Consider the following 23,014-nt stretch of genomic DNA (forward strand, 5'->3'; position numbering starts at 1 on the left):
CAAGGCCCATACCTAAACATAGTAAAAGCAATATACAGCAAACCAGTAGCCAGCATCAAACTAAATGGAGAGAAACTTGAAGCAATCCCACTGAAATCAGGGACTAGACAGGGCTGCCCCCTTTCTCCTTATCTTTTCAATATTGTACTTGAGGTACTAGCTTGGGCAATTCGACAACATAAGGAGGTCAAAGGGATACAAATTGAAAAGGAAGAAGTCAAACTATCATTATTTGCAAATGACATGACAATCTACCTAAGTGACCCTAAAAAACTCCACTAGAGAACTCCTACAGCTGATAAACAACTTTAGCAAAGTGGCAGGTTATAAAATCAACTCAAGCAAATCAGTGGCCTTCCTATACTCAAAGGATAAGCAGGCTGAGAAAGAAATTAGGGAAATGACCCCCTTCACAATAGCCACAAACAGTATAAAGTATCTTGGGGTGACTCTTACCAAACATGTGAAAGATCTGTATGACAAGAACTTCAAGACTCTAAAGAAGGAAATGGAAGAAGACCTCAAAGAATGGGAAAACCTCCCATGCTCATGGATCGGTAGAATCAATATAGTTAAAATGGCCATTTTGCCAAAAGCAATATATAGATTCAATGCAATACCCATCAAAATCCCAACTCAATTCTTCACAGAGTTAGAAAGAGCAATTATCAAATTCATCTGGAACAACAAAAATCCCAGGATAGCTAAAACTATTCTCAGCAACAAAAGAAGTTCTGGGGGAATCAGTATCCCTGACCTTAAGCAATACTACAGAGCAATAGTGTTAAAAACTGCATGGTATTGGTACAGTGACAGGCAGGCAGATCACTGGAACAGGATTGAAGATCCAGAAATGAGCCCACACACCTATGGCCACTTGATCCTCGACAAAGGGGCAGAAAACATCCAATGGAAACAAGATAGCCTTTTCAACAAATGGTGCTGGTCCAAGACCAAAATAACAGGACTTTTAACATAACAATCACTGGCCATTAATATTTCTCAACATCAATGGACTCAATTCCCCAGTTAATAATACAGTCTAACAAGGACACTTCATAATCATTAAAGGAAAAATCCACCCACACACCTATGGCCACTTGATCCTCGACAAAGAGGCTGAAAACATCCAATGGAAAAGAGATAGCCTTTTCAACAAATGGTGCTGGTTCAACTGGAGGTCAACATGCAGAAGAATGAAAATTGATCCATCCTTGTCTCCTTGTACTAAGCTCAAATCCAAATGGATCAAGGACCTCCACATAAAGCCAGACACTCTGAAGCTAATAGAAAAGAAACTGGGGAAGACCCTTGAGGACATCGGTATAGGGAGAAAGTTTCTGAACAGAACACCAATAGCATATTCTCTAAGATCAAGAATTGACAAATGGGACCTCATAAAATTACAAAGTTTCTGTAAGGCAAAGGACACCATCAAGAGGACAAATCGGCAACCAACAAATTGGGAAAAGATCTTCACCAATCCTACATCAGATAGAGGGCTAATATCCAATATATATAAAGAACTCAAGAAGTTAGACTCCAGAAAACCAAACAACCCTATTAAAAATGGGGTACAGAGTTAAACAAAGATTTCTCACCTGAAGAACTTCGAATGGCAGAGAAACACCTTAAAAAATGCTCAACTTCATTAGTCATTAGGGAAATGCAAATCAAAACAACCCTGAGATTTCACCTTACACCAGTCAGAATGGCTAAGATTAAAAATTCAGGAGACAGCAGGTGTTGGCAAGGATGTGGAGAAAGAGGAACACTCCTCCACTGCTGGTGGTGTTGCAAATTGGTAGAACCACTCTGGAAATCAGTCTGGCAGTTCCTCGAAAACTGGGCACCTCACTTCCAGAAGATCCTGCTATAACACTCCTGGGCATATACCCAGAGGATTCCCCACTATGTAATAAGGATACATGCTCTACTATGTTCATAGCAGCCCTATTTATAATTGCCAGATGCTGGAAAGAACCCAGGTATCCCTCAACAGAAGAGTGGATGCAAAAAATGTGGTATATCTACACAATGGAGTACTATTCAGCCATTAGAAACAATGAATTCATGAAATTCTTAGGTAAATGGATGGAGCTAGAGAACATCATACTAAGTGAGGTAACCCAGACTCAAAAGGTGAATCATGGTATGCACTCACTAATAAGTGGATATTAACCTAGAAAACTGGAATACCCAAAACATAATCCACACATCAAATGAGGTACAAGAAGAACGGAGGAGTGGCCCCTTGTTCTGAAAAGACTCAGTGAAGCAGTATAGAGCAACATCAGAACAGGGAAGTGGGAAGGGTTGGGTGGGAAAACAGGGGGAGGGAAGGAGACTGATGGGACTTTTGGGGAGTGGGGGTCCAAAAAAGGGGAAATCATTTGAAATGTAAATAAATATATCAATAAATTAAAAAAAAAAGAAAAAGAAACAATGAATTCATGAAATTCTTAGGCAAATGGATGGAGCTAGAGAACATCATACTACGTGAGGTAACCCAGACTCAAAAGGTGAATCATGGTATGCACTCACTAATAAGTGGATATTAACCTAGAAAATTGGAATACCCAAAACATAATCCACACATCAAATGAGGTACAAGAAGAAAGAAGGAGTGGCCCCTTGTTCTGGAAAGACTCAGTGAAGCACTATTTGGCAAAACCAGAATGGGGAAGTTGGAAGGGGTGGGTGGGATTACAGGAGGAGAGAAGGGGGCTTATGGGACTTTCAGGGAGTGGGGGGCTAGAAAAGGGGAAATCATTTGAAATGTAAATAAAAATATATCGAATAAAAAAAAAGAGTTGGATAGCATAGATTTCACACAATCTCAGTTAAAAGCTTGCTTTCACATTGCTGGTGCTTTTGGAAAGTTTATAAAGTTGAGAGTTTCTGGATACATTGAAATGTTAAGTCATTGGATCTATGCCATTGAAGGGGATATTGAGATCTTAGGCATTTCTCTTTGCTGGTAGTCATAGGCAAACAGCTTTGACTTACCACTCACTCCCTGACATATAGATCCTGCTGATAACAGGATGAAATGATAGAAAAACTTGACCATGAACTCAAGTCAGCACAACAAATTAATTCCTTCTTCTAAGTAAGAAATTCAGTAATATGGCCATTACAACAGAAAGATGAGTGGGAAGAGATCCTCGGCTGCTCATCTGTAGTTGTATGCTTCATTCCTTAGGGGATATCAGGCTTAAGTATGATACACATTTACCATAGACTGATAGATACAAGAAAAATGTATGGACACAGTAGGCAAAAATCTGAAAAGAATGGAGTATCCCAGAAATTAAATACTCTTGACTCAATATAACACAGTGGTATACGTATGTTGAGAAGCCACTGACATCCTTCAATGCAACTATCTACAGATTGAGAAATATAATTCCCCTCTTCATGTCCGTGTTGAACTCAGTATATAAGGAACAGCCATGGCCAAAACATTGTATGGTCCACATAGACCTGCAATCCTAGAACACGTAGGATGGATTCTAGACCCGCTACTGTCTCTCTGATCAGTAAATCTAAAGCAAGCTAGCTTTTGTGAAACAATCTATGGAGAGGCTTATCTGATAAGAAACTGAACCCTCTTGCCAAATCCTAGTGAGTGTGCCATGTTGGATATAGTGTCCATAGCCTAGCAAAGTCTTCTGATGACTAACAGCCAAGAATATCTGACAGCACCACACTGATGCAGAGTCAGTAACCCAGTCATCTTCAAGTCTGACTGACAGAAAAGGGGAGAATAACAAAATTGTTATGAGGCAAATATTACTGAGGAATATCTACTATAATGCAAATAAATAAGTTAAATAAAATTTTATATGGCAATATTCTTACTCAATAATTTATTACAAATCTTAGAAAATAATTAATTAGAAAAAATGAAAAATATATGTATATATATTTAAGTATCAGTAAATTAAAAATGTTAGTTTTCTATGATGTATTTTAAATATTATGTGGAATCTTAAATTTTAATATTATAATATTACATTAAATATTATTCACTTTTAAAACTAGAATATTTCTAAGGGTTGTACATAAGAACTCTTATGGAAAAAGGGTTAAAATTAAATTTTTTCTGTTACCATATATTTATCTGTACATATTTAAAATATTAATTTCAGGATTATTGATATTAAAGATGTAAGTGAAGCTTACAGCTACATCTTGGAACAGGGATCCAGCCAGTGATTGTACACTTCGAAACAGGTGATCGGGTTGTAGGATAGAAGCCATTTTTACATTCATATGTGATTTCATCATCAGTTCTGTGTTTAATCCTGTGAGGTGTGTAGATACCATTTGGAATATAAGGAGGGGTACATGTCATTTCTGAAAAGAAACAGATATAAATAATGAGAAATATTTAATCTCATTAAAATTAAAAAATAAAAATTAAACAGCAAATACCATTTATTTGTATTGATAACTGTAACATTGACATTGAAATGAATGCATCTTCCTATTCTTAACATATCAGTCAGACTTCCTCTCTCTTCTCCTGATGTATGTGTGCCTTTCTGGTAGGGATTCTTCTCTTTTGATGCCATCACATAATGTATTCCTTGATTCTAAAGACCCTCCAGAGACTGCCCCACCTCAGGAGCCATCCTATACACAGTTACCAAACCCAGACACTATTGTGGATGCCAACAAGTGCTTGCTGAGAGGAGCCTAGTATGGCTGTCTCCCGAGAGGCCCTGCCAGTGTCTGACAAATACAGAGGTAGATGCTCTTAGCCAACCATTGGACTGAGCACAGAATCCCCATTGGAGGACCTAGAGAAAGGACCCAAGGAGCTAAAGGGATTTGCAGCTCCATAGGAGGAACAACAATATGAACCAACCAGTATCCCCAGAGCTCCAGGGGACTAAACCACCAACCAAATACACATGGAGGGACCCATGTCTCCAGCTGTATTTGTATCAAAGGCTGGCCTTGACAGACATCAGTGAGAGGAGAGGTCTTTGGTCCTGTGAAGGCTCGATGCCCCAATGTAGGGGAATGCCAAGACAGGGAAGCAGGAGAGGTGGGGTTAGTGAGCAGGGGGGTGGGGGATGGGATGGGGGTTTTAGGAGGAAAAATGAGGAAAGGGGATAACATTTTAAATGTAAGTAAAGAAAATATCTAATAAAAAAGATGACAATAACTTCATATATAGTTATTCGATGCAAGAACATTATTCTTTCCACTTTCTAATTCTTTGAAATTGCTTGCCTTGTTTCTCATTTGGGCTATTTATTAATATTCACAGGCTGTTAATTCTAAATACTTGTCAAGATTTTACACCTATTTGTCTTTGAATTGAACATGTCCTTTGACTTATTTGGGAAAACTTACTGAATAAGGAAGAAACAGTATAATTTTTGACTTTCAAAACCATGAACCTAACCATCACATACACCAAGTCATTCCTTGAATGTGCATTTCATGCCTTGAGTGCCTTAAATCATCTTAACCTAGATCTGCTAATTGATAATATTGCTACATTAGAAAATTATTTTTATTAGCTACAGCTTCTGCATAAATAAATTTCTTTGTCTCATAGGTTTATATGAGCATGTATTCTTCATTAGGGCTTTTTTTTCTTCTGCATTTTGTGGCCTTCAAGATAACCTCTGTAATTAAAATCTGCCCCTTATGCTAATAACTCTGTAGTCTAAGTCAAAAATCATACAGGTGAATGAATCAGGTCCATATTCAGGATTTAAAGGCATATCCAGTTTATAAAATGACAGTCTCTATCATTACCCTTTCCTCAGTCCATTCTTTTCCATCTAAATCTAATATTTATTTTTTAAAAGTAAGGCATTATGATAGGAGTCTGGAAATTTTATTCACAATTCAATCTTAGACTCAGTCTGGCACAGAATGTTTTGGTTTTAAGTATTGTTTGAATAGTTTTAGGCTTCCCCTATAGACTTCTACTGCATACACTTATCCCCTGAAGGTGTGGCAGCAATCTTTCCACTGGTCTTAAGTTTGGGGTACAGTATACCTTTTTAAAAATTCAATTTATATACTGATTAAAGCCCTATCCTCTCCTCCTAGTCCTTCCATACATAGCGCCTTGCCCCATCCCCTCTACACCATCTCCTCTGACAAGGGGGTTGGGCCCCCTGGGACCCAGTCCACTCAGGTGCATCAAGTTACTACAGGATTAGATGCATCCTCTCTCACTGAGGCCAGAGAAGGCAGCCCAGTTAGGGGGAGCAGGACCGACAAGCAGGCAACAGTCTGAAGCAGGCAGGCCCTGTTTCAGTTGTTGGGGTTTCGCATGAAGACAGATAATACACATGTATTGTAGTAAAAACTGATCTAAAATAATAAGTACATATGACTACTGCTATGGTTTGAATATGTTTGGCCCAGGGCACTATTAAGAGGCACTATTAGGAGGAGTGTCCTTGTTGGAATAGATGTGGCCTTGTTCAGGAAATGTGCCACTATTAAGGTGGGCTTTGCCCGTCTTCTCCTGACTGCCTTTGGAACAAGATGTAGAACTCTCCGTGCCTTCTCCATCATCATGCCTGCCTAGCTGCTGCCAAGTTTCCTCCTTGATGATAATAGGCTGAACCTCTGAACCTGTAAGACAGCCCCCATGAAGTGTTGTCCCTTATAAGAGTTTCCTTGGTCATGGTGTCTCTTCACAGGAACAAACACCCTAAGATAACATCTTAAATCAAGCATGTCTCCTAATTTTTTATGCCATTTAACATTATTTCTGAATCAGCTTTAAGTGTGTTCCTTCAATCTTTTTCTCTTCATTGCCCTCTGCCTGTCATATTTTCATAGGACCATTGTAGTTTATATTTTCAATTTATGTTTTCTTAATAATACAACTTAACTCAGTACCTTTTTAAGTTAAAACTATAAGATACCTAATAATAATATGGCCACATATTTAAGAGGACAAGCAAACCATAATATGGGAAGAACTTTGTAAAACTGATTAAGAACAAAAATACTTTTGGAGATTACCCTAAGATCCCAATATAAACCCCTGATGATGTCCGATTAACTATCTGTAGTTAATTGTTCAAATAATGGTACCTTTTCCCTTTTGTATATTTTCCCAAAAGTACAGTTTTATTTTTTAAATGTTTAGTAGAACTGTGTAAAATGGAATACTTCAAACTTAGTTCTCTTACATTGTAAAATCAATTTTACAAACCTTAATCTGTACATAAAACAGATGCATCAAAATACATTTTTCAGGAGATTGTGGTATTTTTCATTATTCTTGCTTGACATTAGAGAGTGTCTACTATCTGTTAGAGATCCAAATGTTCTGAGAACTTGTTTTAAATCCCCTGGTTTGGTTGTGATCAGTTGGAAGAAAGTTTACTTATTTTATATTATCTTATTTTAATTTTGGTGTCTTATGATGTCCAAGATTTTTGTAAGGTTAGCTGCAACAAATTGCATATTCAGATATTTGGTGTCAAAGAGATTAAGGTGCCTTGGTTTATAGAAAATTGTATGTCACTGCAGGTAAACTCTTTTTGTGTCCAGGAAAACAAAGGTAATGCTTAGAGCTTATCAACTGAGGTACTGAGTTATGCAATACTTTTATTAATAAGAAACTAATTTTCATCCAGGAGTACAAATTTTTCCTCAGTAAAATGAAGTCCATTGTTAGAGATTTGCATACCTAGATGAATTAAGATGCAGATCTTTTTATTTTTATCATCAAACTCTTTTTCCTATCTTGTGAGAATTCCCTCTGCCACCTCTCCCCCTAAGGAAAAGACCCCCCAAAAACACAGCATTAAACGTTTAATATTTGACTTGTAATTGTGTTTGAGAAATGCTCAAAAGGAAATTTTAATGGAGAGTCTTTATTCCTCCTGCCTCTTTTCTTCCTTCCCTCTATTCTCTCCCTCCCTTCACACTTCTCCTTTTTTCCTAGTCAAAAGAAGCAAGCCTGTGTAGCATGTGCAGAGGCACATTTGGAGAACCAAACCTATTTCTTAGTTTGAAAGCAAATATATGCTAAGGATGAGTTTTTAAATAGATGACAATTATTCCAGCTTCAGGTGAATTAAGTCCAAAACAGAGATTCTATTCTGTTATATGTTATTTGGTGTGGCAAGACTAATCTATTGAATCCTAATGCTTCCATGGAAAGTTGGATTCACTTGAAGCTGGAATGATTGTTTAAAAAGTTCCTCTTATGCACAAGGCTTGATACAATATAACTACATTATGGGTTATAGTTTGATCTTTTAGTGGATAAATGATCTATTTAGGAGGACACCTGGAGTTAATCTTATGCAGAGGTTTAATGATAGAGGACTACTGAGATATTGCTTCTCTGATTAAGACTCATAAACACCTTGAAAACAGGCAGTTGGACTCAATGCAATCAGCTCAATGTAGATTTGTGATGTGATACTTCTTTTCCATTCACTGTTCTAAATTTTTAAATAACAAAAGACATTGAAAATAAGAATAATGTCACCTTCACAGGAAGGCTGAGGATTCCATCCAGAACCGGTGCAGACTGCATCCCCTCTTTCTTTGTACACATATCCTTGCTTACACTTATATTGGTATCTTTCGTTCTCCTTGTAAACTGGTTTCTCATATAAACCATCTCCATTTTCAACTCGTGGTGGCAAGCAGGAAATTTCTAAATGTAAGAGAGTAATTGTATAGTGTTTACTATGACAGGAAATCTACTGAGCAGATAATATTTTTTACAGTGACAGTGTTTTGTTCCCCTTAGGTCAATCAGTCAAAATCAGCAACCAAACAAAGCTGTTTCGGCCTGACTGCCCTCCTGATCATGTACCTGTTGTTTCAAATTCTCATTTTTGATAGAAATTAAAAGTATATTATTAATTATATTGAACATGTTGGCAAAATCGATTCTTGAAATAAATGGCAGCCAGTAACAATCCCAAACTCTTGTGAAAATGAAAAACACAGTGTTGTGGGTTAATATTTTCATTGAGTAACCTGCAAAATAACTTCTGATTATTGACACTAATTTTCAAGATAGCACTTTTCCAATGAAATCGATTAGAGTCATATTTCATCTGGTCTTTGAAAACTCATGGTGCCTTCACCATGTATATAAATGTGTGTGCATGCACACATATATATGTGCACACACACAAACACACATACACACACTCACTCACACATACAAACACACACACACACACACTCACAGACACACCAAAAAAACAAACAACAAAAACAAAAAGCAAAAACAAAAGCACAAGGCAAAAAAAAAAAAAAAAAAAAAACCTGTAAAAAAAAAAAACCAAAAAACAAAAAACAAAACAAACAAGTTAAAAAACAAACAAACAAAAAAACCTCAAGGGAGCCCAGGATGTAAACAATTCAAAAGCTTCAGCAAGTCCTTGAAATTGACCAAATCCACTAGGTCTGTTCCTCCCTCCTCACGCATACATATGCAGTAATATGACTGCCAAACCTTTTGGATCAGCTGAGCTGCACAGAAGATCCTCAGACCATGTAAGCTGCATGAAAGAGACACCCTTCAACCTGTTGATCTTACAAGTTGTGCCATCCTCAGGCCCAGCTTTTGAGCCTTCACTAATGCCATGGTAGGTTTTTGCTGATGCAGCTGTTTTTGAGACATTTCTACTCTTTAAATGTAACAAAGTTCATCAAGGTGAACTTTAATCGTATCCTTAGTCAGATCTGTTCTCAGTTCCCTATTTGGAGTTTGTTCTAATCTCCACAGTAATGCAGCAGGATCCTACAGTGGGGCTTACTTGAGCAGCTGATGAGGCTCAGGTTCTCATCTTGCTGTAGATACTTTGCAGTTTTTCACCTTTCTCCACATGGCATTCTGAGGGCTGCTAGGCATGTCCTCTTTATTTTTATCTGAATATACCATATGTACTCTTTAAAACTAATCTCAAGGATTAGAATTTCTTAGGTTTCATTAGCCACAGACAATTAGTTATATAGGCAGCACACTTAAACTTCAATGTGTGAAGTATGTGCCACACTAAATATGCACATTACTATATCATTATTTTCATGAAGAATCAGTGCTGTTAGAAAGAGTTGTTAGCAGCAAACAGCCAGTCCTAAAATGATGTAGTTATAATCTCAAAAACAAACTAAAATTGAATATAAAAAAACACTGTCGTTTTTAGTGTAAGGTAGACAATACTAAAGAGTGGAGAAAATATTGGAGAAGTTAGATAATATTAAAAAATAAATATAGTATAAGTACAATGCCACATGAAGCTAATCTCAAAATTCATGTGGCAACTTAAAGGAGACTGCTATAAGGTAGAATCTCTATGGACCGTGGACTACATATCTCTTTCAGGCCAGCCATGGTTACAGTAGGAAAAGCTATCAAAGAAGAAGAAGAAGGAGGAGGAGGAGGAGGAGGAGGAGGAGGAGGAGGAGGAGGAGGAGGAGGAGGAGGAGGAGGAAGAGGAGGAGGAGGAGGAGGAAGAGGAGGAGGAGGAGGAGGAGGAGGAGAGAGAGAGAGGGGGGGAAGAAGAAGAAGAGGAAGAAGAAGAAGAAGAAGAAGAAGAAGAAGAAGAAGAAGAAGAAGAAGAAGAAGGAGAAGGAGAAGGAGAAGGAGAAGGAGAAGGAGAAGGAGAAGGAGAAGGAGAAGGAGAAGGAGAAGGAGAAGGAGAAGGAGAAGGAGAAGGAGAAGGAGAAGGAGAAGGAGAAGGAGAAGGAGAAGGAGAAGGAGAAGGAGAAGGAGAAGGAGAAGGAGAAGGAGAAGGAGAAGGAGAAGGAGAAGGAGAAGGAGAAGGAGAAGGAGAAGGAGAAGGAGAAGGAGAAGGAGAAGGAGAAGGAGAAGGAGAAGGAGAAGGAGAAGGAGAAGGAGAAGGAGAAGGAGAAGGAGAAGAGAAGGAGAAGGAGAAGGAGAAGGAGAAGGAGAAGGAGAAGGAGAAGGAGAAGGAGAAGGAGAGAAGAGAAGAGAAGAGAAGAGGGATGGAGAGGGGGATGAGGAGAAAGAAAAAGAAGGGCTCTCTGCTCCACCCTGTTTCAGAAACAGTTGCATCATTTTTGTGTAGTGCCAGCCTTGTCCTGTAAACAAAATGGTGAAGGTCGGTGTGAATGGATTTTTCCTTAGGGCAGCTGGTTACCAGGGCTGCCTTCTGCTCTCCATCTGGCAAAGTGGACATTGTTGCCATCAACGACCACTTCATTGACCTCAACTACAAGGCCTACTTATTCCAGTATGACTCCACCCATGGCAAATTCAAGGGCACAGTCATGGATGAGAATGGGAAGCTTGTCATCAATGGGAACCTCATCACCATCTTCCAGGAGCGAGATCCTGCTAACGTCAAATGGGGTGATGCAGGTGCTGAGTATGTCGTGGAGGCCACTGGGGTCTTCACCACCATGGAGAAGGCCAGGGCCCACTTGAAGGGTGGGGCCAAAAGAGTCATCATCTCCACCCCCTCTGTTGATACCCTCAAATTTGTGATGGATGTGAACCACAAGAAATACAACTCACTCAAGATTGTCAACAATACATCCTGCACCACCAACTGCTCAGCGCCCCTGGCCAAGGTCATCCATGACAACTTTGGCATTGTGGGCGGGCTCATGACTACCATCTATGCCATCACTGCCACTCAGAAAACTGTGGATGGCCCCTCTGCAATGTTGTGGCATGATGGTCATGGGGCTGCTCAGAACATCATTCCTGCATCCATTGGTGCTGCCAATGCTGTGGGCAAGGTCATCCTAGAGCTGATCCGGGAGCTCCCTGGCATGGCCTTCCATATTCCTACTCCCAATAGATCCTAGTGGATCTGACATGCTGCCTAGAGCAACCTGCCAAGTATGATGACATCAAGAAATTGATAAAGCAGGGATTGGAGGGCCATCCTAGGCTACACTGAGGACAAGGTTGTCTCCTGCAACTTCTAAAGCAACTCCCACTCTTCCACCTTTGATGCTGGGGAGGACATCGCTCTCAATGACAACTTTGTAAAGCTCATTTCCTGGTATGACAATGGCTATAGCAACAGGGTCGTGGACCTCATGGCCTCCAAGGAGTAAAAAGCCCTGGACTGCCCACCCCAACAAGAGAGCAAGAGCTAGGCCCTTGGTTGCTGAGGAGTCCCTGTCCCAACTTGGCCCCCGGCACTAAGCATCTCCCTCACAATTTCCATCCCGGACCCATATAATAACAGGAGGACCTAGGGAGCCCTCCCTACTCTCTCAAATACCATAAATAAAGTTCTGCTGAAACCCCCCAAAAAGAAAAAAAAATAAGGAGAGGAAGAGGAAGAGGAAAAAAAGTGGAGGAAGATTGGGGAGAAGGAAAAGAAAAAGAGGAGTCAAGAAAAGAAAAAAATCAAAGAAATATTAATTAACAATGTATTATATCACTTTTCCAAAATTCAAAGGGTTAGAGGATTCAGTTAAGATATGTAAAACTAATTGTAAACTTGCAATATATAAATGTGTATGTGTTGTGATATATATGTACATATACATATGTAATCACTTTCCAACAATATTAATTAAAATTAGAATGTCTCAAAAATTAAAATTAGTAACAAATATAATCCTAAAAAATACATCCTAACAATATAAATTGAAATCAAAATGCCATCATGATGTGTGATTATAAACACACAATAAGTCTTTAGCTTCCAAAAACTTTATAAAAAATATGCTCTGCAAGGTAGTTTTACAACACTCACCAGAGATGCTGAGGTTAGACTGAATAACAACACCAGATAGAAACCTGTGTTTATATCTTATCCAAGTCGTTAAGCCATAGTAGGCATGGAAACCCTGGCTGTTTAGAGAGACTATACAAGGGCATGAAATATATGGCTCTGAAGGCATAAAGGGCTCATGCAAAAACATCAATTACAGGGAAACAGTCATGCTTCATATTCATTAGGGTTGAGCAATTCTAGTTTAACTAAAAATGTACTTTTGAAAAAGAAATGTACATTTTTCACTAGAATAGCTAAAACCATTCAAATGTGAAGCAGACACATGTGTGTGCCTTACCCACACATCGAGGCTTTTCATTGCTCCAAAGGCCATTTTCTGAGCAGTGCATTTCCTTCTGCCCTTCAATCTTGAAGCCTGAATTGCATTCAAAGCGCACCACCTGTCCAAAATAATATTCCTGGTCGGGTTCTGCCGCACCACTCACAATTCTTCCGTTCTCCAGCTCTGTCACTGGTAAGCACTTCACAACTGAAAATACAGGCATCGCTTTCACTAACAGAACTCAAAAGCTTCCTCATGAAACACATGTATATGAATTAAAACACCAGCACGCAGCATACTAAGCCCGAAGAAAATGACTCACACGTTTGGGAAATATTCAGTATCACTGTTTGCAAAACATAAAAGTTAAGTCACACAAGCAGTTTACTTATTAGCTTCGGTGGGAATGGGAAAAGAAAATTATTTCTTAGAGCGATAGTTTACATCTTCATGATAACACTCTCTCCTAAATTGTGAACAAATATGAGTTTTGGGATAGTCTAATACAAATGTTTTATTGATGCTTCAAAATAATGTGATATTTAATTCTAATAAGATGTAAAAGCAGTGAATTTTAAGATATTTTCTCTGATAGAAAAAAATAACTATTCGTAATGTTTCTTTCCTTTTCACCTCAGTGCTCAAAATATTTAAACATTGTTTTTTATTTAAACTTTCCCTGTCATGAATGAATTCAAAGTTACTTTCCTGAAGGAAACTTTGGATGCAATGGATATCCTGGTGAGATTTTATTTTATTTTATTTTATTTTATTTTATTTTATTTTATTTTATTTTATTTTTTGTCTTATCACCCAAAGATACTGACTCAAGAGACCATTAGGGGTCCTCAACAATCAACTTTAAACAAGTATCATGTAAACTCTGATGCAGATGTTCTCTGGAACAATTTCTCATTTCCTTACTTGAAAAGCCTTTATAGGAGAATGTCCAGTGCCACTGCAGTCTCCTTCTCTCTCTCCTTCCACCCCACCTCTTCTTTCTCTCATTTATTACTTCCCATGGAAGTAGGGAACAGCATTTGGATGGACCTTTGTTATTTACATGTTTTTCCCAAACTCACAAACAAGACCTGTATCTTATATTCTTGCTGTTTGTTGTATATATGAACAGCATATGAGCAAGAAGTGAAATAGTTCTTTTATGATTCTTGCCCCCCTTTCATCTCTAAAATTAAGACAATGGGAAGAGCACAGCATCATAGTGCTGAAAGATATTTCAATAACATTCTCTACCACAGTAACAGCCTACATTCCTGTAACTAGATGGGTATTAGGGGTGTCCGTCCTCATAAACATACCTCAAAGTCTGATCTTTTTTTATAAGCTAGAGATTGTCATGTATATTATTAGTGCTTGAAATGTAAAATGAATGAAAAAATGGCTTTGGCATTTCTAATATTTAGAACATTGATCATAAAATTATATTAATCTCTATTCATATTTATTATGTTTTTAGAAAGTTTTGAGTTTATTGATGAGGATGTGTGTCCAATCTAAGACCTCAAGGAATCAATACTAGTCCTGAGAAATTCACCATCATCTAGACTTAGTGTTCTCAGTATATTGATACAAATACAAAATAGTACTATAACAAAATACTTATGTTTTATACTAGAAAATATAAGATTTATAAATAAGAACTACAGAGACAAAAATGGAGAAGAGACTGAGGGAAAGGAGGTTCACTGACTGGCCCAAATTGGGATCCATCTCTAGGGGAGGATCCTAGGCCTGAAAATTTTATTGATGCTTTGGTGTGCTTACAGAGAGAAGCCTAGCATGACTGCCCTTTGAGAAACCCAACAAATAGCTGGAAAAGTCAGATGCAGGTATTTACACCCACTTAATGAACAGAAGCTGGGGACCCCCGTGGTTGAATTAGGGAAAAGCTAAAAGAAGCTGAGGAGGAGGTGACCCTCAGCAGCTTCAGCTAATCTGGACCCCCAAGATCTTTCAGACACTGAGCTACCAACCAGGCAGCATGTACCAGCTGATATGAGGCCCCTGACACATATACAGCAGAGGACTGCATGGTCTGGCCTCAATGAGAAAAGAAGCTCATATCCATTGAGAGACTTGAGGCAGCATGGAGTGGGAAGGTCTAATAGCGTAGGGGTGAGGGAGTAGGGACATACTATTGGAGACGGGGGGAAGGAATGGAATGAGGAACAGTCAGTGGGCAGACCAGAAGTGAGATAACGACTGGACAGTAAAAAACAATCGAAATATACATATATATGTATACATATATATAGTATATACTTTAAAAATATTTTTCCAAACAGTTTGGAAAATCTTATCTATTTTAGATATTTAAGCAAATATTATAAATCTGTTTCTCATTTACCTTCACATATTGGAATCTCATTGGTCCATCCATCTGCACCACATTCACGGTAATCAATTTCACCTAAGAGTTGATACCTAAAAACGCGAGCATAATTTGTGTTGAGATATCATCTGTATTATGTAGCTTAAAGCTCTGTAGAGACATAGATAACCTCCAGTAAGAGATTTCGAAGGGAAAAATATTTCTTATTCTTTTATTATTTTTATCTTGCTCTTAAATCTTTATGGAAAGAAAATATGTCAATAGAATATGTTAGTATTGGTTCTTGGAGTTAAGGGTTACTTGATGCTTTCTGTAGAAGAGACAGAATAATTTCTTTTCCAACAGAAAAGAAATGAAATTTGTGGTAAAGACTTTCTATCCACTACAGAGACCCATCCATTATGTTATGTTCCTTCAGAAAAATCTATCAAATTCTACACAGAATCTCAGTGGACTTATTTCATAGAGGGAGGAGAAAGGAGAAAAAAATGACTTCCATACAGATGGAAAAAAAATGGTTTGCAATCTCATCCCAAAAGCATTCACGAGGATTTTGGACAATAAAATTATTGCTCATAAGGAACCATTCTGCTACATAGCATGTAGTTAAACCTATACTCAGCAGAGAAAACCTAGACAAAGACATAGAACTAAGCAGAGGCATAGGACAAAAGCAAAGCGTGAGCCAAAAATAAGGATGCAATAAGTCTATTCCATCCTTACATTTCACTTCTGTGTTAAAAAAACAACTATTCCTCAAGATAGATACAAACATTCATCAATAGAAAGTTAAGTTAATATGAACCACTTTTACATATTTTATACTACCTGGCATGAGGACTTTAACTGGGAATTGTCAGTAATTTGACCAACAGATGATTAATATTGGTGGTTCAGACTCAATAAACAAAGTTACTGACCTAGCTGGGTTGTATCGCTGTTTACTCTTGATATATACAAGATGAAAGAGGCAACAGTGAGTTCAAGAGACCCAGAATTAGAGGTAAATAAGTGAAGTGGAAACTTCTAGTTTTCTTTGGAAAGTTAGTTATGTCAGTTAGTTATGTCAAATGATGTTTTGCTGGGACATAGATGTGAAAGGACACCTGATGAAGGAGTATAATTATAATCCCACAGACAGTGGGAGATGAGTACTGAATATTGATTCGGTTTACTTTGCCTCACAATTCTTTGTTACATCTCTGAGAAACTCCCCCAAGAACTTTTCTTTAGGTTCCCCCAGCAGTTTGCAAATTCCACAGCCTTGCCTCGGGACAGCTGGTGAGGTTACTGGCTCCTTCATCTTTTTTTTTTTCTTCATTTTTTTATTGAAAAGGGAAATAAAAACATTTTATTATAAAATTAAAGATTTACATGGAAAATATTTCTGATAAAATTGAAGAAATATATAGTAAAACATATTAAAGTTGGCAATTTTAATGGAAAATTAAAGAGTAAAATGGTAGACATAAAAACATTGCTAAATTAATTGAAAAAGGAAGTAGAAACATTTTATGATAGAATTGAAGATTTTTGTGGAAAATATTTCTGATAAAATTGTAGAAAAATATAGAATAGCTTGTTAAAATTGAAGATTATTATGTAAAATTTTATATAGATATAATAATGGTAGGCATAAAAGTATTCCTAAGTTGATTGAAAGTGGAATTACAAACATTTTCTGGTAAAATTGAAGATCTAAAAGGAAAATATTTCTGATAAAATTCAATATATTTTCCATGTAAATCTTCAATTTTATCGAAAAGTGTTTATAATTCCACTTTCAATCAACTTAGAAATATTTTTATGCCTGCCATTTTATCTGTATAATTTTCCAGGAAATAGTGAATTTAAAGTGTTTCTTCAGATTTTGACTGCTGCTAGTTTGTGCCTGGTACTGACCTGATAAAAGGACTGGTCTGTAGTTTGCAGTTCCTGTGTGCTGTCTGCTTGCCTTGTTCACTGCTCTACAACTTCTGAGTCGTATTGGTGTTTGCTACAGGACTGAACTGCTACCAAAGAAGATCAAGCTCACCCTGAAAGAACTATTGCAGAACAGGTCCATTTCCTCCATACCCTAATAACTTTTCTCATTTACTACCTCTGCTGGGTGGTGGGCTAGAGGAGAGGTTGCACCTTTATTAAAAGTAGGGTGGAAAATATTTATACCTACAAATATGTATCTTATATTTCTTCACCAAATTGTAAATATTAAGTTCTGAGACTGAGGAATTCAAATGAAGAGAGTATATGAGTTCTTTCCTTTTTCAGTACAAAAGTGAAACCCACATTAGGAAGACTGGCCTGGGCTTAGCTAATTCAAAGGCAAAAAATGGAATAGCCTGAAAAAAATCCATGCAAACACCATTCTTGCTGGCTCTCTGTAATAACATCAGCAACGACCTTGAAAATCAGGCTAAAAATTAGTTTGAAAAATCTCCTTCAGGTTGTGAACAAGATGTTAAATAAAACTGAGTAGTGCACATTTGTGGTAATCTCGGATCATTTTGAAGGGCTTCAAGTGCAGGTCATATTTATTTCTCCTGCTAATCCTAGGAGGCCCATAAGCATTTTCTGCTTTTTTTAAGACAGGGAATGAGAGGAAGATATTATAAACATTGAGTATATGAGTTTAGGGATCTTTTGGAGCTAATTCTGAAGTCTGAAAAGTATAAACTCTTATAGTTTACTGCCTCAAATGAGGAAAAATAAAAGGCTACTGAAAGGATTCCATTCAAAGTGTTTGATTTCCTTTATATTTATTTGGGATGATATTACAACTATAACTGTCCTGTATGATATGATATGATATGAAGACCTGAGGACTGAGTGATGATGTCCACCATAAGAACCGAGGAAGCGGAGCCGTTCAGAGAGCGGAGTCAATGATTCTGGGAAATTAGCTCTTGGCATCTATGTAATAAGAGTAATTTGCATACTACTAAATTTTTAACAATAGCATTCAGAGGAGAGATTTTTTTGTACATAAACCATTTTCCTTTCTTTAAATACTATAAAATCTTTATCATATATAATGTAATTGTTTTCACAATTCTTGTCCTGAATATATAAAAGTATCCAGTCTCACACAATATTGTGCAATAGTGGAATGTAGCAAGGACTTGTGAATTAGTGCTTACTTTTTGTGTATAGCAACTTAATACTCCCTTATTTCAACACTATGACAGAGCAATCATAATTCTCTTACTTTATAAGGTTATGGATATCACATGGTATCCAAATAAAAGCATTCACTACGTAGTTTTATTTATGTATTATATTTTAGATATTAATAGAAATTTTAGTCTTCCTAAAGTACAGATTTGTAGAGTTCCTATGCAGTTGCAAGGATAAGTCTTTTAATGTTAACAACATACCCCTCATCACAGGTATAAACAACCTTTGCACCAAACTCAAATCCAGATCCAACTGTCAGGCTAAAGGACCCAAAGGGTGTGTCTCCAGGATGCCCACATGGCCTTTCTAAAATGAAAAGAAGATACAATAGTAATGTATGGTCCATGAAGCATACCGCATGTAGGAGTCAGAAGAACACATTTTCGATATAATTGAATAGAAGAAAAACTGAAAATATCAAAGTATATTTTATTATTGAAGATAACTGCATGCTTCTATTTTCAGTTTTGTAGGATAACTACAATTTAAAATGATTTCTCTATATTTTAGTTATAGTAGTAATACAATTTGTAAATATATTATAAAACATTTGATACATTTAAAACTAAAAAAATTTCTTAAATTTTACACACATGAAGTACTTACTCCGACATATCCTGGATGGATTAGAAGGCACCCATTCTCCATTCTTGCATACTTTTGTAATAGTACCAAGAGTTCGGTATCCAGGGCGGCATTTGTAGGTAGCTGGGGTACCTTCTGGATATAGTTTTTCTGACCATGATCCTGATAGAATTTCTGAATTCTCTCTTGGAGGAGGACCTTTACAATCTACAAGTAATAAAAACACACCAATATTTGAAATATCTATTTAAAAAGTCTACATATGTTATTTTTCTTTGAATCATGCCAATTACATGTTCATCCAGCTATTTATGTACACAACCCTATGAAAATTTACTACGCAATCTTCTAAGTTGCAAAAACCAAACAAACAAAATTATGAATAAAATAAACTATCTGTCCTTAAAATATTTCCTAGTAGCAAAGCTAAACTGTACCTTTCAAACCCATGTGTTATAGACAGTACATTGTACTAATGGCCATCTTGCCAAAGGCAATCTACAGATTCAATGCAATCCCCATCGAAATCCCAACTCAGTTCTTCATAGAGCTAGAAAGAGCAATTCTCAAATTCATCTGGAATAACAAAAACCCCAGGATAGCTAAAACTATTCTCAACAGTAAAAGAACTTCTAGGGGATTCAGTATCCCAGACCTCAAACTTTACTACAGAGCAATAGTGATAAAAACTGCATGGTATTGGTACAATATCAGGCAAGCCGATCAATGGAATAGGATTGAAGACCCAGAAATGAATCCATACACCTATGGTCACTTGATCTTCGACAAAGGAGCTGAAAGCATCCAGTGGAAAAAAGATAGCCTATTCAACAAATGATGCTGGTTCAATCAGAGGTCAGCATGCAGAAGATGCCAATTAATCCATTCTTATCTTCTTGTACTAAGCTCAACTCCAGATGGATCAAGAACCTCCACATAAAACCTGACACACTGAAACAAATAGAAAAGAAACTGGGGAAGACCCTTGAGGACATGGGCATAGCCGAAAAGTTCCTGAATAGAACACCAATAGTATATGCTCTAAGATCAAGAATAGACAAATGGGACCTCATAAGACTACAAAGTTTCTGTAAGGCAAAGGACATTGTCAAAAGGACAAAACATCAACCAACAGATTGGGAAAGAATCTTCACCAACCTTAAATCTGGCAGAGGGCTAATATCTAATATATACAAAGAACTCAAGAAGGTACAACCTAGAGAACCAAATAACCCCATCAAGGACCTCCATGTAAAACCAGACACACTGAAACTAATAGAAAAGAAACTGGGGAAGACCCTTGAGGACATGGGCACAGGAGAAAAGTTCCTGAACAGATCACCAATAGCTTATGCTCTAAGATCAAGAATTGACAAATGGGACCTCATAAATTACAAAGTTTCTGTAAAGCAAAGGACACTGTTAAAAGGACAAAAAGTCAATCATCAAATTGGGAAAGGACATTCACCAACCCCACATCTGACAGAGGGCTAATATCCAATATATACAAAGAACTCAAGAAGTTAGACCCCAGGGAACCAAATAACCCTATTAAAAAATGGGGTACAGATCTAAACAAAGAATTTTCACCTGAAGAAATTCAGATTGCCAAGAGGCACCTTAAGAAGTGCTCAACATCATTAGTCATTAGGGACATGCAGATCAAAACAACCCTGAGATTTCACCTTACACCAGTCAGAATGGCTAAGGTCAAAAACTCAGGAGACAGCAGGTGTTGGCGAGGATGTGGAGAAAGAGGAACACTCCTCCACTGCTGATGGGGCTGTAAGATGGTACAACCACTTTGGAAATCAGTCTGGATGTTCCTCAGAAAACTGGACATGAGACTTCCGGAGGACCCTGCTATACCTCTCCTGGGCATATACCCAAAGGATTCCCCGGCATGTGATAAAGACACATGCTCCATTATGCTCATAGGAGCCTTATTTATAATAGCCAGAAGCTGGAAAGAACCCAGATGCCCCTCAAAGGAGGAATGGATACAGAAAATGTGGTATATTTACACAATGGAATACTAGTCAGCAATTAGAAACAGTGAATTCACAAAATTTTTAGGCAAATGGTTTGATCTGGAAAATATCATCCTAAGTGAGATAACCCAATCACAAAAGAATAAACATGGAATGCAATCTCTGATAAGTGGATATTAATTAGCCCAGAAGCCATGAATACCCAAGGCACAAATCGCATAACAAATGACTCCCATGAAGAAGTATGGACAGTGCCTGATCCTAGAAAGGACTGATCTAGCATTGGAGGGGAATATAAGGACAGAGAAAAAGGAGGGAGGTGATTGGAGAATGGATGGAGAGAAGAAGGTTTATGGGACATATGGGGAGGGGGAATCCGGGAAAGGGGAAATCATGTGGAATGTAAACAAAGAATATAGAAAATAAAAATATTTAAAAAAAAAGTGGGGTACAGAGCTAAACAAAGAATTTTCACATGAAGACCTTCGGATGGCTGAGAAGCACCTGAAGAAATGTTCATTATTAATCATTAAGGAAATGCAAATCAAAACAACCCTAAGATTTCACCTCACACCAGTCAGAATGGCTAAGGTCAAAAATTCAGGAGACAGCAGGTGTTGGCGAGGATGTAGAGAAAGAGGAACACTCCTCCACTGCTGGTGGGACTGCAAGATGGTGCAACCACTTTGGAAATCAGTCTGGTGGTTCCTTAGAAATCTGGGCATGACACTTCCGGAGGGCCCTGCTATACCACTCCTGGGCATATACCCAGAGGATTCCCTGCCATGCAATAAGGACACATGCTCCACTATGTTCATAGCAGCCCTATTTGTAGTAGCCAGAAGCTAGAAAGAACCCAGGTGTCCCTCAATGGAGGAATGGATACAAAAAATGTGGTGTATTTACACTATGGAGTACTATTCAGCCATTAGAAACAATGAATTCACGAAATTCTTAGACAAATGGATGGAGCTGGAAAACATCATACTAAGTGAGTATACCAGTCTCAAAAGATCAATCATGGTATGCACTCACTGATAAGTGGTTATTAGCCTAGAAACTTTGAATACTCAAAACATAATCCACATATTAAATGATGTCCAAGAAGAACGGAGGAGTGGCCCCTGGTTCTGGAAAGACTCAGTGCAGCAGTATAGGGGAATACCAGAGGGAAGTGGAAAGGAGTAGATGGAGGAACAGGGGGAGGGAAGAGGGCTTATGGTACTTTCAGGGAGTGGGGAGACAGAAAAGGGGAAATCATTTGAAATGTAAATAAAGAATATACCAAATTAAAAAAAAATATCTTTTCTAGTGCTGAATTTGCTTAAATTTTGGTAAAGGCTCACTATAATAAAGACTAAGGTCTTCCAAACTGAAAAAAAAAAATAAAGCATAGTAAGATTATAAAAAAATAACTTTGATTCACAAGATGTAATAGTCAACTTGCAGGCTTACTGTTGAATAAATTCACCGTTTCCAGTTCTTTTGGAACACTGGCTGGCTGGCTGGTTTGACTTGGCTGTTTTGGTCCAAACTCCTTTCCAACGTAATTGATTCAAACAAGCTTTGTTTGGGTTATCACTGAGTTGCTCTGTTTGGTCTCAAACAAACTCTGGAAATCTGTTCTAATTTTCTGGCTCCTTCTCATTTTCACTGGACAGTGGTGGCGCACGCATTTAATCCTAGCACTTGGGAGGCAGAGGCAGGCAGATTTCTGAGTTCAGGGTCAACCTGGTCTACAGAGTGAGTTCCAGGGCAGCCAGGGCTACACAGAGAAACCCCGTCTGGAAAAACAAACAACAAAAACGTTCTGTCCTTCTCATTCTCATCCTCTGGCTCATTCTGTTTTTATCTGCAACCTGACTCTATAAAACTGTTCCAGTAACTCTCTCTCTCT

At 37.7% G+C, this 23,014-nt stretch overlaps 1 protein-coding gene across 10 annotated transcripts in view; it reads right to left on the reverse strand.

The window, feature by feature from the left end:
* LOC127697904 (complement factor H-like) overlaps positions 1–23,014 on the reverse strand; it is a 577,689-nt gene that overhangs the window by 539,151 nt on the left and 15,524 nt on the right. For all 10 annotated transcript variants that reach the window (XM_052201284.1, XM_052201281.1, XM_052201278.1 and 7 more), the window contains exons 2-7: positions 19,148–19,333; positions 18,742–18,847; positions 15,380–15,456; positions 13,027–13,218; positions 8,495–8,665; positions 4,189–4,362 (exon numbers count right to left, since the gene is read on the reverse strand). In XM_052201284.1, the coding sequence (XP_052057244.1) occupies positions 4,189–4,362; positions 8,495–8,665; positions 13,027–13,218; positions 15,380–15,456; positions 18,742–18,847; positions 19,148–19,333 (906 nt within the window). The remainder of the gene's footprint in view (positions 1–4,188; positions 4,363–8,494; positions 8,666–13,026; positions 13,219–15,379; positions 15,457–18,741; positions 18,848–19,147; positions 19,334–23,014) is intronic.

Source organism: Apodemus sylvaticus, chromosome 12 (genome assembly GCF_947179515.1).
Source record: "Apodemus sylvaticus chromosome 12, mApoSyl1.1, whole genome shotgun sequence".
NCBI classification, from domain to species: Eukaryota; Metazoa; Chordata; class Mammalia; order Rodentia; family Muridae; genus Apodemus; species Apodemus sylvaticus.